This window comes from Pomacea canaliculata, linkage group LG2 (assembly GCF_003073045.1).
Source record: "Pomacea canaliculata isolate SZHN2017 linkage group LG2, ASM307304v1, whole genome shotgun sequence".
In the NCBI taxonomy this organism is placed as follows: Eukaryota; Metazoa; Mollusca; class Gastropoda; order Architaenioglossa; family Ampullariidae; genus Pomacea; species Pomacea canaliculata.
The window spans coordinates 20,165,164-20,180,450 of record NC_037591.1 but is presented as its reverse complement, the minus strand read 5'-3'; the positions used below and the strand labels follow the sequence as shown (position 1 = coordinate 20,180,450).

General features: G+C 41.9%; 1 protein-coding gene and 1 long non-coding RNA gene across 12 annotated transcripts in view; one reads left to right on the top strand and one right to left on the bottom strand.

Annotated features, from left to right (window-relative positions):
• Nucleotides 1–1,482: 1,482 nt before the first annotated feature.
• Nucleotides 1,483–7,922, bottom strand: LOC112558146. The gene is made up of 3 exons (XR_003098081.1): nucleotides 7,867–7,922; nucleotides 7,333–7,428; nucleotides 1,483–1,540 (listed from the first exon to the last, which is right to left on the bottom strand). It is a non-coding gene; the product is annotated as an uncharacterized LOC112558146 (long non-coding RNA).
• Nucleotides 7,923–8,903: 981 nt separating this feature from the next.
• The window catches only part of LOC112558131 (myosin-10-like), a 42,867-nt gene continuing 36,483 nt past the window's right edge, over nucleotides 8,904–15,287 (top strand). For 10 of the 11 annotated variants that reach the window (XM_025228362.1, XM_025228364.1, XM_025228361.1 and 7 more), the window contains exons 1-7: nucleotides 8,904–9,119; nucleotides 9,295–9,445; nucleotides 9,954–10,022; nucleotides 10,566–10,610; nucleotides 11,494–11,577; nucleotides 12,255–12,451; nucleotides 12,943–12,966. In XM_025228362.1, the coding sequence (XP_025084147.1) occupies nucleotides 9,296–9,445; nucleotides 9,954–10,022; nucleotides 10,566–10,610; nucleotides 11,494–11,577; nucleotides 12,255–12,451; nucleotides 12,943–12,966 (569 nt within the window). In that variant the 5' untranslated portion in view covers nucleotides 8,904–9,119; nucleotide 9,295. The remainder of the gene's footprint in view (nucleotides 9,120–9,294; nucleotides 9,446–9,953; nucleotides 10,023–10,565; nucleotides 10,611–11,493; nucleotides 11,578–12,254; nucleotides 12,452–12,942; nucleotides 12,967–15,287) is intronic. The other variant, XM_025228356.1, reaches the window with a different exon arrangement.

The following is a 15,287-nucleotide window of genomic DNA, read 5'->3' as shown; positions in this document are numbered from 1 at the left end:
GACCCCCCCCCCCCCCCTTTAGTAAGGACTGTTACGTCAGCAGCGATGTCAAAACCTCGACAGATTACAACAACTGCTGGATGTATCACATCGCCTTTTGTTCTAAGTGCTGCGACTTTTGTACTAAGCTCACTGACGTGCAAGGAAATGTTCTCTATGTAAGTGATTTATACTTCTACATGGAAAGAGGAAGAACCGAAGAAGTTAATGCCTAAACAAGTCTTCATCGAGTGTCGTTAACAACCTCATTAAAAAAAAGTGTTTGCTGCGACGAACAGCAGAGCACATCAGTTATCATTTTTATCAACTTACATAACAAACACGCAGCACCTATCGAAAGTCCCTTCCTATATTATTCCTTTAGCAAAACCGCACGCGCGCGCGCACACACACACAATAACTACACACACGCATGCTGTTACACGTAAACACATATCTGAACTGAACTGTCGCCTTCAGACTCTTTAAAGCAGAAATTTTGAATTCATCCAACTTTTTACGAAGCATAAACTCGGTCGACTTCAACCCCCATCAGTCACTAGCCGTTAAAATACCTGCTGAGTTTTAGAAGACAAAGCAACTGTTTTAAAGACTGGTTAGCTAGTAAGTGTTAACAGGGCCGCCGAGAGCCAGCCCGGGGCCCGGGACAGACCTCTCCGGGCCCCTTATACTTGTAATCGTAAATTATTTTCCCGGTATATAATGTATGTTTACAATTCGAATCTCAATATCTACACTCAAACTCAACTTCTGCATGTGTAATGCTTGGGTGTTCTGTCCTTAGACCTTTCTTTAAAAGAAAAAGAAAAGGAGAAGAAGAAAAAAAATCCACTGACCAAGGCCGGGCCCCCTTGACAGCCGCGGGCCCAGGTACTGCTGACCCCCCTGTCCCCCCTCTCGTCAGGCCTGAGTGTTAATACTTTTAATATTTAAGGAGATTAGAAGGTTTTGTAAAAATGACAGAAAAATAGAAATGTTTAGCATATTTTAGCTGAATCGTAATAGTTCATAGAACAAAGTTATACTGTACTAATATTGTCATTTTACCTGCTGACTAAAAACTTTATGAGCTTTTCTCACAAACTTCATTATTGTCAGTCAATTTGAGACGCTAGTCACTCTCATTGACACTGATGTTCCTGCCTTGTCAAATGCTATTTGCCAATAAACTCGATTACTATACTGTATGGTAGTGTGCGACATCGCAGTTAGTGGGGATGGAACATAGCACGCACACAGGGAGGGTGGAGGCTGGCGATGTGGGGGTCGGGTGGTCGCTGGCCGGGTGACAGCCACGTGACAGAGGGAAGGTGTGAGGGGTCGACTAGCGACAGGATTCAGGTGCGCGGATGTGGATGGATACGCCTAATCAACCATCCAAACAAAGTTATGCAGAGGGCAACCCAGAATCACGAGGTCAGAAGAGTTGGAGGACTTACGGATACATGTATCACCATCTTCAGTGTACCCTGCGCAGCAAACATTCTTCCTGCGATAGGCGAGCTCCGTGACCACTTTGTACGTTGACCTCAGCTCTGTTCTGTAAGCAGCAAATGTTGTTTAACTCGAGATACATGCATACGAAAAAATAGAAAGACGAGACAAAAATGGCGTATCATACGACTACTTCTAAGATGTTAATCTTTTCCTATTCCTTTGGCTAAGGAGCATACACATATTTTAGTTACAGAAGTCTTACAAAACAAGTGCGAGCATGACAACTGTGAAATTATAGGTCACGAATCACATTCGCATACACAAACGCATACACTCACATTCACACTTACCACCAGACCTTCCTATATGCACCAGGCCCTCACTCAGACCAGGCCCTCCCTTTTGGTATACTTGAAGGAAACGAGGTACCCCTAAGCTTCTAATGCCAAAGCGAAGAAACTGATGAATCAAATTTTTTTCTCAAAGTTTTGCACCAGGCCCTTCCTGTGCACCAGACCCTCCTCTCTGCACCAGACCCTCCTCTCTGCACCAGACCCTCCCATCGACCTGGAACTTTTGTAAAAAAAAAGTTTTGCACCAGACCCTCCTCTCTGCACCAGACCCTCCTCTCTGCACCAGACCCTCCCATCGACCTGGAACTTTTGTTAAAAAAAAAGTTTTGCACTACGCCCTCCCCCGGGTTTGTTTGCTTTTGTTTTGTTTTGTTTTTTGGGGGTTTTTTTGTTGTTTTTTTTTTGAAAATGGTTAGGGTTAGGGTGTTCTTCAATTCACATTAATTCACGCAACTGTCTGCTCTCTTCATCGACGTGCGAGTCGAGTGATCCCACCACCTAAAGTTGTTTCATTTCTTTTCATCTGCTTTGCAACGATATTTGAAAGGTTTCAACAAAATGCGAAATGAATAAAAAAATGGTAGAGCTAGGGAGCAGTCACGGGAGAATGTGCCTCTCTTTACACTTTCGCCGATGCCACCCCCGAGGGGAGAGTCTGACTCGGCAAAAGCTTTCCCTCCGGTTTGATAGACTTTTTCAGACTCTCGACGCAGAAGCCATGTACCCCTCACTAAACCGTTCACTCGGTGGTAGTGACAGGCGGTGTGTAGAAAGGGCATCGACGTAATTACTGGGAATTCCTCGTTGATAAGAAGAATTTCAAGCCCCCAGTCCCTATCACGAAAGACGTTCAAGGGGTTCGCACAGTTTTCAAAGCATGGTCACATCCACCTTGATTCCTTCTAAAGGCAGCCAGACCTGTTATTGCTCAATCTCTAGTGGCTAAACGCCACTTCTCCCTCTAAGAAGTTAGCACCGATGCGTGAAGAATCGGTGAACTATTTAACAGGCTAGAGACTCGCCCGTTATCAGAATTAATCAGACAAATCGCTCCACCACCTAAGAACGGCCATGCGCTATCACCCACCGAATCAAGAAAAAGATAGCAATGTGTCAATCCTTACAGTGTGCGGACTGGGTGTGTTTTACCGTGTTGAATCAAATTAAGCCGCAGGCTCCACTCCTGGTGGTGACCTTCCGTCAATTCCTTTAAGTTTCAGCTTTGCAACCATACTTCCCCTGGAACACGAAAACTTTGGTTTCAGAGTCGATGAAGCAACACCTGCTCAACGCTAGATGGCATCGTTTATGGTCAGAACAATGACAGTATTTAATCGTCTTCGAACCTCTGACTTTCGTTCTTGTCTAATGAAAATATGCTTGGCAAATGCTTTCGCAGTTGTTCGTCTTGCGAAGACGACCCTGCGAAGAGTCGCGCCCGCTCAGGCTTCGCGCAGTGACCGTCGCGAGACTGCACGACCATGCCTGAGATGCAACTACGAGCTTTTTAAGCGCACAACGACTTTAATATACGCCATTGGAGCTGCAATTACCACGGCTGCTGGCACCAGACTTGCCCTCCAATAGATCCTCGTTAAAGGGTTTAAAGTGTACTCATTCCAATTGCGGAGCCTCAAAAGAGTTCCGTATTGTTATTTTTCGTCACTACCTCCCCGAGCTGGGTAAGCCTTCCTTGGAAGTGGTAGCCGTTTCTCATGCTCCCTCTCCGGAATCAAATACTGATTCCCCGTTACCCGTTGTCAACATGGTAGGTCTATCACGTACCATCGACAGTTGATAAGGCAGACATTTGAAAGATGCGTCGCCGGCTCGAGGCCATGCGATCGGCACAAAGTTATCCAGAGTCACCAGAAGGGACGGGGCCGAAACCCCGACTGGTTTTGAACTATTAAAAGCGCTCTTTCCCAGCTGTGACACCGGGTCGGAGCTGGTTTGCATGTATTAGCTCTAGAATTGCCACAGTTATCCAAGTAGAAATGGATCATCTAAGGAACCTCGACTGATTTAATGAGCCATTCGCGGTTTCACCGTACGAGGGTGTGAACTTAGACATGCATGGCTTAATCTTTGAGACAAGCATATGACTACTGGCAGGATCAACCAGAATGCTGTTTTTGTGGTTTGCAATACCGTAACCTCCACGAAGCAGTCGCCGCGGCGAGGCCGCAGGTTCTGCCGTTCGTGGCCGTGCAATTTCATTCGGTACAATGCTTCTCGCTCTTTTTGCAACCGAATCATCGGTTCAAACATTTCCACTTGCTGAGCGTTCACCCGATCGACAGGGGCGCGCTCTTTCACTCGAGACACAGTCAAGCTTATTCGATACGCCGACGCGGCTAGCCGAAAGGAGCACGACGAACCTCTCTCTGCTCAACCAGCCCACGCCTGAGCCGTGGGAAACGCGACAGTGAAAGCCGCGCGAATCGCCAGCGAGCCAACCCGTACCACACCTTCTTCGGTCCGCGTAGAAAACCGGCTCGCGGTAGGACGGGACGCAGACAACGATCGCTTTCGACCGAGGGCGTCGCACGCCGAGCGAGCACTCATTTGCCAACGATAAAACCACAACTGGGTGAGCACTGCATGGCTAATGGTAACCTTTCTCCATTTGCCATGTTCACTTTCTAGCGCCTTTCGGCACACCTGCTCCCCATATATATAGCGCCAACTTATCTCTTCCCTGCCTTGTGCCACGCCTCCCCATGCACCAGACCCTCCGCACCAGACCCTCCGCCCAAAAGAAAAATATTCTATGTTTGGCACCAGACCCTCTGCACCTGACCCTCCGCTCAAACGTACATTTTCGAAGTTTGGCACCCGACCCTCCGGCACCCGACCCTCCGCTCAAAGAAAAATTTTCTAAGTTTGGCACCAGACCCTCCGCACCCGACCCTCTGCACCTGACCCTCCGCACCAGACCCTCCGCACCAGACCCTCCTGTTCGGTAAACGTGAAGGAAACGAGGTTCCCCTAAGCTTCCAGTACCAAAATGAAGTTACTAATGACTAGAAGTGTGTTTTCAATGTGTTGCACCAGACCCTCCGCTTTGCACCAGACCCTCCGCTCGAACGAACATTTTACAAGTTTGGCACCATGCCCTCCGCACCAGACCCTCCGCACCTGACCCTCCTCTCGAACGTACATTTTACAAGTTTGGCACCAGACCCTCCGCGAGACACAGTCAAGCGTTATTCGATGCGCCGACGCGGCTGGCCGAAAGGAGCCACGACGAACCCCTCTCTCTGCTCAACCAGCGCGCGCCTGAGCCGTGAGAAACGCTACAGCGAAAGCCGCGAATCACCCAACCCGTACCACACCTTCTTCGGTCCGCTTCGAAACCGGCTCGCCAGATGACGGGACGCAGACAACGATCGCTTTCGACCGAGGGCTTCGCACGCCGAGCGAGCGCTCATTTGCAGATGAAAAATACAAAACCGGGTGAGCATTTCATATATAGAAACCTTTATAGCCACGGTCCCTTTCGCGCACCTTTCAGGACGCCTGCTTCCCATGTATATAGCGCCGACCTTAACCATACCTGCCTTGTGCCACGCCTCCCATTGCACCAGGCCCTCCGGGCACCTGACCCTCCCTAGGCACCAGACCCTCCGGGCACCTGACCCTCGCTAGGCACCAGGCCCTCCGGGCACCTGACCCTAACTCTACCGGCATCAGACCCTCCTCTTGAACTGAAACTTCCAAGATGATGGGTGAATTCTCATTTGGTACGGTTATCGGGCTTGCTATTGTTGTGATCGGTTTTTGTCGGTGTACAGACACAACGTTGTTCGGAATGCGATCAACCGGCGAAAGTAGAAAGCGTTGCTGCTATGGACAACATTTGTTTAATTTTTCCACTATTACTTTCCTTTTTTTTTAAACCAGGCCCTCACGCACCAGACCCTCCTCTTCGCACCAGACCCTCCTCTGCACCAGACCCTCCTGTATGCACCAGACCCTCCCATAGCACCAGGCCCTCCATTTTAGTATACTTGAAGGAATCGAGGTACCCCTAAATTTCTAATACCAAAGCGAAGTTAATGACGAGTAAAGTTTTTTCAAAGTCTTTGACCAGACCCTCCTATCTGCACCAGACCCTCCCATCGAACTGGAATATTTTCAAAGTTTTGCACCAGGCCCTCCCCCTGGGTTTTTTTGAAGAAAAAAAAGAAAAAAGCGAAGTAGTAAAAGAGAGAAAAGTGGTGTGCTGCTTTACCGGTGCACCCGGTAGCTGCATCACCACCTTTCCCCCTTTGTACTGAGGAGGGGGACTCGAGCCCATCGTCGGAGATGCGTCCGTCTGCGAATGCGGACAAATCTCCTGGTCCAAGGCTGAGTCTCAATAGATCGCAGTGAGGTGGCTGCTCTACTAAGTACGACACCCCGACCGAGAACTAGGTCGTCTACGAATGATTTGGCATCTCCACGTCGCATGGGGTGAAAATCGTCCTGGTCCCCGCCGCGCACTGCTCGGCGCGAGCGGCTGATGACCCCTTCCTGTGGCTTCACCACCGCCGCGGCTGTGACACCGCGGCGTGTATCGCAGCGGCACTGAAAGTATCGTTACATATTCGGGCGGGATTGTGACTTAGAGGCGTTCAGTCATAATCCCTCAGATGGTAGCCTCGCACCATTGACTTATCAGCCAAGCACATAAACCTTTCGGGACGCCTGCTCCCCATGTATATAGCGCCAACCCTAACCATCCCTGCTTTGTGCCACGCCCCCCTCCAAATTTCTAACCGGGCGCGAGCCGTTCAGGCCCTCCCTAGGCACCAGACCCTCCCGAATCCCTTCAGCCGTTGCCGGTGTACAGCGCTGCCGAGAGACCGTTGTGAGTCTTTTTCCGATTTTTGCCCATCGTTTGAGAAAAGACACTAGGCCTACAGCAAGCGATGCTCGTTAACAACGATTCCATTTGAATTCCCTGGGGAAATTATTATCCATTTTATTTCTATTGATTTTTTGGTCAAAACAAGACTTGCATGACCATGAGAAATTAGAGAGAGGATAAAATATGTTACTTTTGTTTCTTTTTTTTTTCTACACTTGTATTGCTTTATTTTGCTTCAGTGCTGAAAGTGCACATCAAGATAGTGAACATGGTGGCTTAGAAGATTTATTTTCCAATGATCAGCGAAACCAAACCCATTTGACTGGACTAAACAGAGATGGAAAAATGCAAGACTGGGATAGCAGACTTCTTGATTCATTTCAAAACTGACACCATTGCTCTATTGATGACAGACAGGTGTATGTTGAAGATGACGTGTTTAATTAAGATGAGGCTGAACCTTACACAGTACTTGTCTCATACATTTCATACATCGCAAGTCTGTTACATGCCACACACCATAATTCTTACACAGGAACGCGTTATGTTACAGGTCCCACACGTCACATGTCACATGCGTTATGGTACAGGTCCCACACGTCACATGTCATATGCATTATGTTACAGGTCCCACACGTCACCCAGGCCACACGTCATCATACTCACACGTGTTGTTGTTTTGCTCACCTGCATCTCCTACATCGCGGAGGAAAATGCCAACACCACGTGTTAGTGCTGACTTCGTGCGCGTGCTGAGTCAGAACAGTTTTGTACATCAGGTACCTGTGAGAGTTTAGAAAAACAGTTACACACAAATACTTAGACACAACTCACGTGCCTGTGTGCGCCAGGTATTCGGTGGGAGTTTAAAGAAGCCGTTACACAGAAACAACAGACTGGGACATCTAATCTAAAAAATGTTATTTCCCACGAAGGCACATTTCACAAAATACGAGTTGCTTTATTATATTACAGTTTGACTATCATGCACTGGACTAAACCTTTAGGCTAGGGCAACGGCCGTGAGATATGTATGTGTAAACCTTGACATAAACTGTGTATTAAAATATCAAGAAAAATATTTCAGAAGCGAGTAGAATGAAAGGAGGCAAGAAATCTGATTTTTTTTTAAATATCAAATTTATCACGAAATTTGACAAGAGCTTTCATTAGGCCACGTGCGTTTGAACTGCTGACAATAAAACACATCTGGATACTTACGACTCCTGTACAGTGCACTCAGTACCAGTCACATTGCCTGAGGTCACACCTTGCACCACGTGGACAATAAGAAAACAGACCAGAAATCCCAATGGAGCAGGACACTTCAGCTTCGTGTTCATTTTCTGACCCTGCAATAATACTGTACTTTATTTCGTCTTCCTGTAAACAGTAATATTCCTGGGATGATAGATTATCCCTGTATTATCTACCTTGATGGGTGTTAGTTCCTTTGTGCACTATTCTACAGTAGCTGCATGGAAGAAAAGAGACTGCTCATGTAAATGACACTGAAGACGATGTTACACTAGATTTTACTTCCAAGAAGTACAGTATTCCATGGAGAGCCAACTGTCAGCCTGTTATTTTAGACTGTAAGCAGGGCCGCCGAGAGCCACCCGGGCCCCGGGACAGACCTCTCCGGGCCCCTTGTACTTGTAATCGTAAATTATTTTCCCAGTATATAATGTATGTTTACAATTCGAATCTCAATATCTACACTCAAACTCAACTTCTGCATGTGTAATGCTTGGGTGTTCTGTCCTTAGACCTTTCTTTAAAAGAAAAAGAAAAGGAGAAGAAGAAAAAAAAATCCTCTGACCAAGGCCGGGCCCCCTTGACAGCCGCGGGCCCGGGTACACCAGACCCCCCTGTCCCCCCCCTCTCGTCAGGCCTGGATGCCCAGGACCGGGTCCGATGGCGGCGTGTGGTTGCGGCCCTATGCTCCACTGGGGGCGAATAGGAACGAAGAAAGAAGAAGACCTCAAGAGACAGAGCGATATATATATGTTTTGTCCGGAAATAGGAAGAATGTTGAGAACTGTTGCTTAAGTGTGTGAGCTGTGGTGTATGCAGTCACTTTAGTGAAATAAGTACTTGTCTCTCACATAGAGGTTGAGTGCGAACATTAGCATTTCATTAGCATGATTATCTTTCGCGATGTCCTCAGAGAAGGCATTCTTATTTCCCGCCCTCACTTCCACCACTAGCGGCACCTCGCCTCACGCAAGATCCTAGCAACGTGGTCACGTGAGCAAACACTTCCGGTAAAATGGCGCCGCTCTGTCCTCTTATGATAACCAAGGAGTAGACTTGTAAATAAACAATGGAATTGGCCTGTGAATTTACATTTCGCGAATTAAAGCATATCCTTTATGCACTGTTCTAGCAAACTGTTCTTAATGTGTCTTTTTCTTGTCCTATTCTTGGAAGTTATTGAGACGGAAGGTTATTGTTTGTAATAAAGTATCGAGGTGAGTATGATATATGTACGTATATGTATGCAGTGAGCATATGATGTGAGTTTTGAAATAAATGTCAATATAAGTCGTCATAATCAATCTGTTATTATCTTCTTACTCCTTCAAAGCTGCAGCAGTATATAATAAGTTGCTGTGATTGTAGAAACGTTTGTGATAATATCTGCAGAATGATGAATTACGTTGGAAGCATATCCATTTTGGATCGTGGTGATGCACCAGCCCAGGCTGTCATCGATAGAAATGCCAGATCAATGGCCCAGCGCATCGCAGATGAAACGAAAGATGAACTGGAAAAAGTGATGACAAGAGTAGAAAATGTACGTAGTGTTGGTTTTTAAATTTTACCTTAAAAATGCAGATTTTCTATTTGATTTTTCCAGGGAGATACTATAAATAATATATATTATAACTATAATAATGAGAAAAATGTAATAGTACGTATACAGTTAGACCAAGAGTCTGATTTGTAGAAATGAAGAAATATGTAGGAATATAAATTATCTGTACATATCTTTGTAGAGAAGGATTTTACAGATACGTTTGTACTATAATTTCTTTATTGACACCTGTACACCTAAAAATTAAAAGTAAAGAAGATATAATTATAACTAACAGAAAATCATCAAACAAAGTACCCGATTATTTTTTTAAAACTACACATGCACTCCATAATGGTCTTATCAATAATTTGGCAGGATGTGCTAATTTTTTTTTCCCAAGGGATCTTTTAATCTTTTTTATGGCCAAGGTCAGAGTGGTAAACTATGAAAATAGATAATTAAAATATTTAAAATGTAAGTAATGATTTTTAAACTATTTTTGCAGATTTACTCTTCCTTTGAAATGACTGAAAACATGCATGCTACATCAAATGTTGAGTACCTGCAAAATATTGTAAGTGAGATATGTATTTATAGATTTTAACCAGACTATGTGTACTCTCATTTTTAATGACTTTTGTGTCATATTAAAAAGTTTCAATTTCTGGGATTTAGGAATATTTCTCAAAAATATCCAGGAAAAATTTAATTTGACATATGCGTTTTTACTTGTATGTCTGGTTTGTGTGTGGGAGAAAGAGGGATGGTGTGTGTATGGGTGTGTGTGTGTTGTCAAGTGCTTACACCCTTTTTTATGACATTTACATTAACTTTGTGGCACAGTGCTAAAAGTATAAATAGTGAATAAAGAAAATTTTACTACATATAGCCCCCCACTATTATTGTAATAAAATATAGTAATAACTATAATTTTTAGTATACAGTGTTATATAGTTTTATGGCGTACATTATATCTTTTTGTCCTGGTACATTTGCAGCTTAGTATATTTTCTCAGCATGAATTTTTTTGTGCTTATAAGATGGCACTTAGTATATATTTTATAATTTTACACAATGTAATATATATCATACATCGGTCCATTTTTTATCTTTCCAGGGAGAACTTGAAGAAATAATGAAAGATCAAGTCAAAAAGAAAAAAGTAAGTACACACAGACTTACACGCACATATATATGAACTTACTCATTTCAGTGCACAAAATAATCCATGGCAATGCATAACTTTAAATAGAAAACATTAGTGCCTTATCTAGTTAGCAATGATATTTAGATCATAACTATTTATTGAAATTAAGAATCACTAAAACTCCATCAATGTTTATATTGAATTGAAAACAGTTAATATATGTGTGTGTGTTTTACAAATTCAATAAAAGAAGTGCCACAGACTTTTGGCTTTGGAGTTGGTGAAGGCAGTTTTTATCAGGGCATATTTGACGCTTTTAGAATTTAGAAAGAGATTTATGGCAGAATTCTGGCAGGTACAAGGAAGACTAGTTACTGCCTAACAATATGACATGCACACTGACATTAAAACAGTTTTATTTTTTTTATAATAAAGCTGTTTTGGCATTATTCAACATTTATTAGATTACAATGAAGAAGATTCTGCAAATATTAAAGGCATAGCATATTCTGTTTATTTGGGGAAGTAGGTGTTAAAGACCACATTTGTGTCAGGGTTAGCTTCCCTCTAGTATTTATCTCCTCTTTCAAAGTTGTGTCAACTGGATGAAGTATTAAAAAGTGCCAGTACTTTAACCATTCAGCTATTTTTTTACCCCCAAAGAGGTACTATGGTGACTCATTCTTATGTTTCAGATATATTAAAAAAATTATCTTATCGTTATTATCCTTTTCTTAGATTGTGGACACTTCCTTGTTCATGTTTTAATCAAGACTGTGAAATGTTTGTTTGAAGATATTATTGATGGATTTCTTGGAATCAGTTACTGCCAGAGGATAACATATGCATGTTTGTTATTCACTTATAAGAACATTCTTTTAATGTGTTTCTTTCATAGTACCAACATCAGGTAACAATTTTCATTGTGGGATTCTCAGAGGTATCTGGGCAGAAACTTCGACTGTTGCAGCAGGTTAATGAGGTATGCCTTAACATTTAGCTGTTTATGAACTTGCATGTGTCCTATCCCTTACACTAGAAAAGAAAGAGAGAAAAAGAGATAATGGCATGTTTACAAGCTTTGCATATAGGATACACAAGACTGCTTAGTGCTGAAAAAGAGGCTTCGTGAGGGTCGAGGTTTTTTGAGGGTTGGTGGTGGCAGAAAATAAAAGGGATCTTTAGCTTTTCTGTTGGTTTCTTTTCTTTCTTGGTGCTTTGCCACTCAGAAAAATATCAAAGATCTCAAAGTCATTAGCAGAATGAGAAAGACGGTTTGTGGACCTGTTCAGGTCATCTTCATACTGGCTATCACCCTTTTAAGATGGGAGACAGAAAACTGAGGCATATGTTGATTTCCACTTAACATAATTTGCAGGTTTAAAGGATCCATATAAGTTTTATTGCAAGCACAAAGGATTTTTTTGACGTAATCAAATAATTGAATACTGTGAGAGAAAGGGATTGTTGTTACAGGGCACAAGCACACATTTCTGATGAATACAGTTTTTTGGTCCCAGAAATAGTTTTTTAAAGAAAAAGATTAGAAATATGTAGGCATAGATAAGAATATAAAACTAAGTAAATTGAAATGCTAGAAGTCAACATATTTGGTTTCATTTTTGATTACAGAAAAATTCATATTTTTTCATTGTCCAGTTCTTCACAGAAAACTCTAAAAAAATTGATGATGAAGACTGGTTTCCTACCACACCTGACATGGACCTAGATGATGTTAGTGAAAAAATTGAGGATGGTCTTCATGTAGCTCAAGAACTGAGCAGAAGATTGGGTGACCTCCACAAGGACATGGTGGAATACATGGCAACCTATGCTGAGAAGAAGGCATCAAACAAGTAATTATATTTAGTCTGATTATAATGTGCTACAATAATACCTCTTTAGTTTACTTGTGTCCACTGTAGCTCAGTAAAATCTCCTAATTAAGTCCTTACATAATGGAAGGATATCCTCTTAGATATGACCAAAATACCTTCACAAACATGTTTTGCTTTATAAACATCATTTCAGTTATGACTACCTACCCAACATTACTTATGACCAACAGTTTATACTGTCTTATGACGTTTTTGCCAAAGCGGATGTTAAAGAAAAATTTGTTTAAACAATAAAAGTGCAATAAAAATGAGGAAGCATTCCTGTTGACTTGGAACATGATACACTTTGCTAAATTAAAGGACTTTACCTACAGTTTCTAAGCATTTGCAGTGTTGTTGTATGTTAAAGTTTTGAATGTTAAACTCATTTTCATACTAATTTTGTAGATGTTCGTTTTCTCTCTACAACTTTTTGTAAATGCTTTATCTTATTTACAACTCTCCCTAAGGCTGACACAGATGATGGAAGGGAAGTAAGTAGTTTTCACTGCTGTAGATGAACTTTTTAATCACTAATCTTCCCTTGTTTACAGTTTGGTCAGCTTGCTTTGTGATCTATAACAAGTAAACTTCACTATCAAACATCAGCATCATTTAGTTACAATAACCATACATTATTTAAATCCATTGCATAATTTCAATAAATAGGTTGAATTAGTAAGCCAGCTGTTGGAAAGCGAAAAGAAGTGACTGCATACTAGAGGAAGATAAATATTTTGCATCTAATCATTAAACATTTAAGTGGATTTATGAAAAACTCAAAGTCCTGAAATCACTTCTTTGCCATTTAAGTGAAAACAGTTTTCTAGAAACATTTTCTACTGTTTCTTTCTTAAACAGCACAAAGGAGGCAGTGCAAGCAATGACTGTGAGAGAACAGTTGCTTTTGTTATCCTGGTATAGAAAACTCTAAAATAAAGAATGAGGACACCACTTAGTCTTGATATGACTGACAACATTAATTTAATATTTGAATGTTTAGACTCGGAAAGAAATAGCCAGTGACAAAAAGTGTGGACGTGTGCCCAGCCATTAGTAATATCATTAGAACTGAGCATGTTGTATCTCAAGTCCTTGATATATCTTAAGCATGTGCTATTCCAAGAATGTAGCGTACCTAGCTTGTGGTGAGTGTATTTTCTCAATACACACTTGAGGTCTTTGGAATATAGTGAGCATGGTTTTTGTCAAGAGTACCACAGAGTCTATGGTCTATGTGTTTTATTTTTTTAAAACCTTTTCTTTGGACTCTGGCATGTAAGCATGTTTATTTGGAACTATGGCATATAGTGAGCATGTTTCTCTTAGGAATATCACATGGGCATGTAGTAAACATTGATGATCAGTATTACCTTATTGGCCTTTACACTTGGTGCTTTATAACCAAGAACACCCTAGACTCTAGCCCACCAAAAGCATGTTTTTTTTCAAAAGTTTTTAGAGCTTGTGGTATGTAGTGATCATGCATAATCTTTTCATCTTTTCAGTAAGTTCAGTAAGTGTATTTTGTTTGTGTTTTTCAGCTATTTGAACATCCCCAAATAGTCTTAGGTTAAATTATTTCACAGCTTCTATGTGCACTAAACTTTGGCTCATGTTAATGGTTTCACCAAAAGAAACAAATTATTAGTTGATAAAGACTTTTATTGCTTCTACTTGAAACATCATTTATAGTATTACTATGTCTGCCATCTGTACACTGATTTTGCTGGGATTTCTTCTAAAATAAAATATTTTGGTAGTCATATGTTATTTTTCTGACATTATTACTGCTATTCTCTTTCACTGAATAATTGTGTTTAACACTTTAATGTTGTTTATAGTTAACTGTGTTATTTTAATTATCTCATTAGATGAATATCATATATGATTATACGAATAGACGGTTGAAACAAGCTGCAAGTGTTTTAGCTTATGAACTGATTTCTAAAGGTCTAGTATATTTAATTATAAATCATGTTCATGCATTGTGTTATTACTTATGAATGCTGATGCAGTAGTTTAGCAGAGTGATTTTAAGACTGAAGCTGAATTACAGGTATGGAACATATGGGCTTGACTTAGTTTGTGTATTAATAATAAATATCTTTTAAGGCGAATTTTAAGTTACAGAGATGTAGAAACTTTCAACACCCCAAGACTGAATTAATGTTTTATACAACACGTTTTATTCAACAACCACCTAGGCGAGTTCTTCGCGATGACGATCGGGGTCCGTCAAGGGTGCCTACTCTCTCCCATCCTTTTTAACATCTTCCTTGAAAAAATCATGCAGGACACCCTCCACAACCACCTTACCTCAATCTCCATTGGTGGCAGACCCCTGTGCAACCTCCGCTTTGCAGATGACATTGACCTCATGGCAGGCAGTAACAACGAATGTAACAAAAGTAACATATTTTATCCTCTCTCTAATTTCTCATGGTCATGCAAGTCTTGTTTTGACCAAAAAAATCAATAGAAATAAAATGGATAATAATTTCCCCAGGGAATTCAACGAACTTCAGGATTTGACGGACAGACTCTCCAGGCGAGCGGGGGCCTATGGCATGGAAATAAGCTCAGAAAAAAGCAAAGTAATGATTATTTCCACCACCGACAGCAGCAGCAACATCGTCATGAACGGCCAGAAACTGGAGGAGGTCAACAGCTTCAAGTATTTGGGTGCCACCCTGACTAGAGATGGTTGCTGTACAGCAGAGATCCGTATCAGGATTGGTATGGCAACATCCGCAATGTCCAGGCTGGATAGGATCTGGCGAAGCAACTCAATCAGCTTCAGTACCAAGCACAG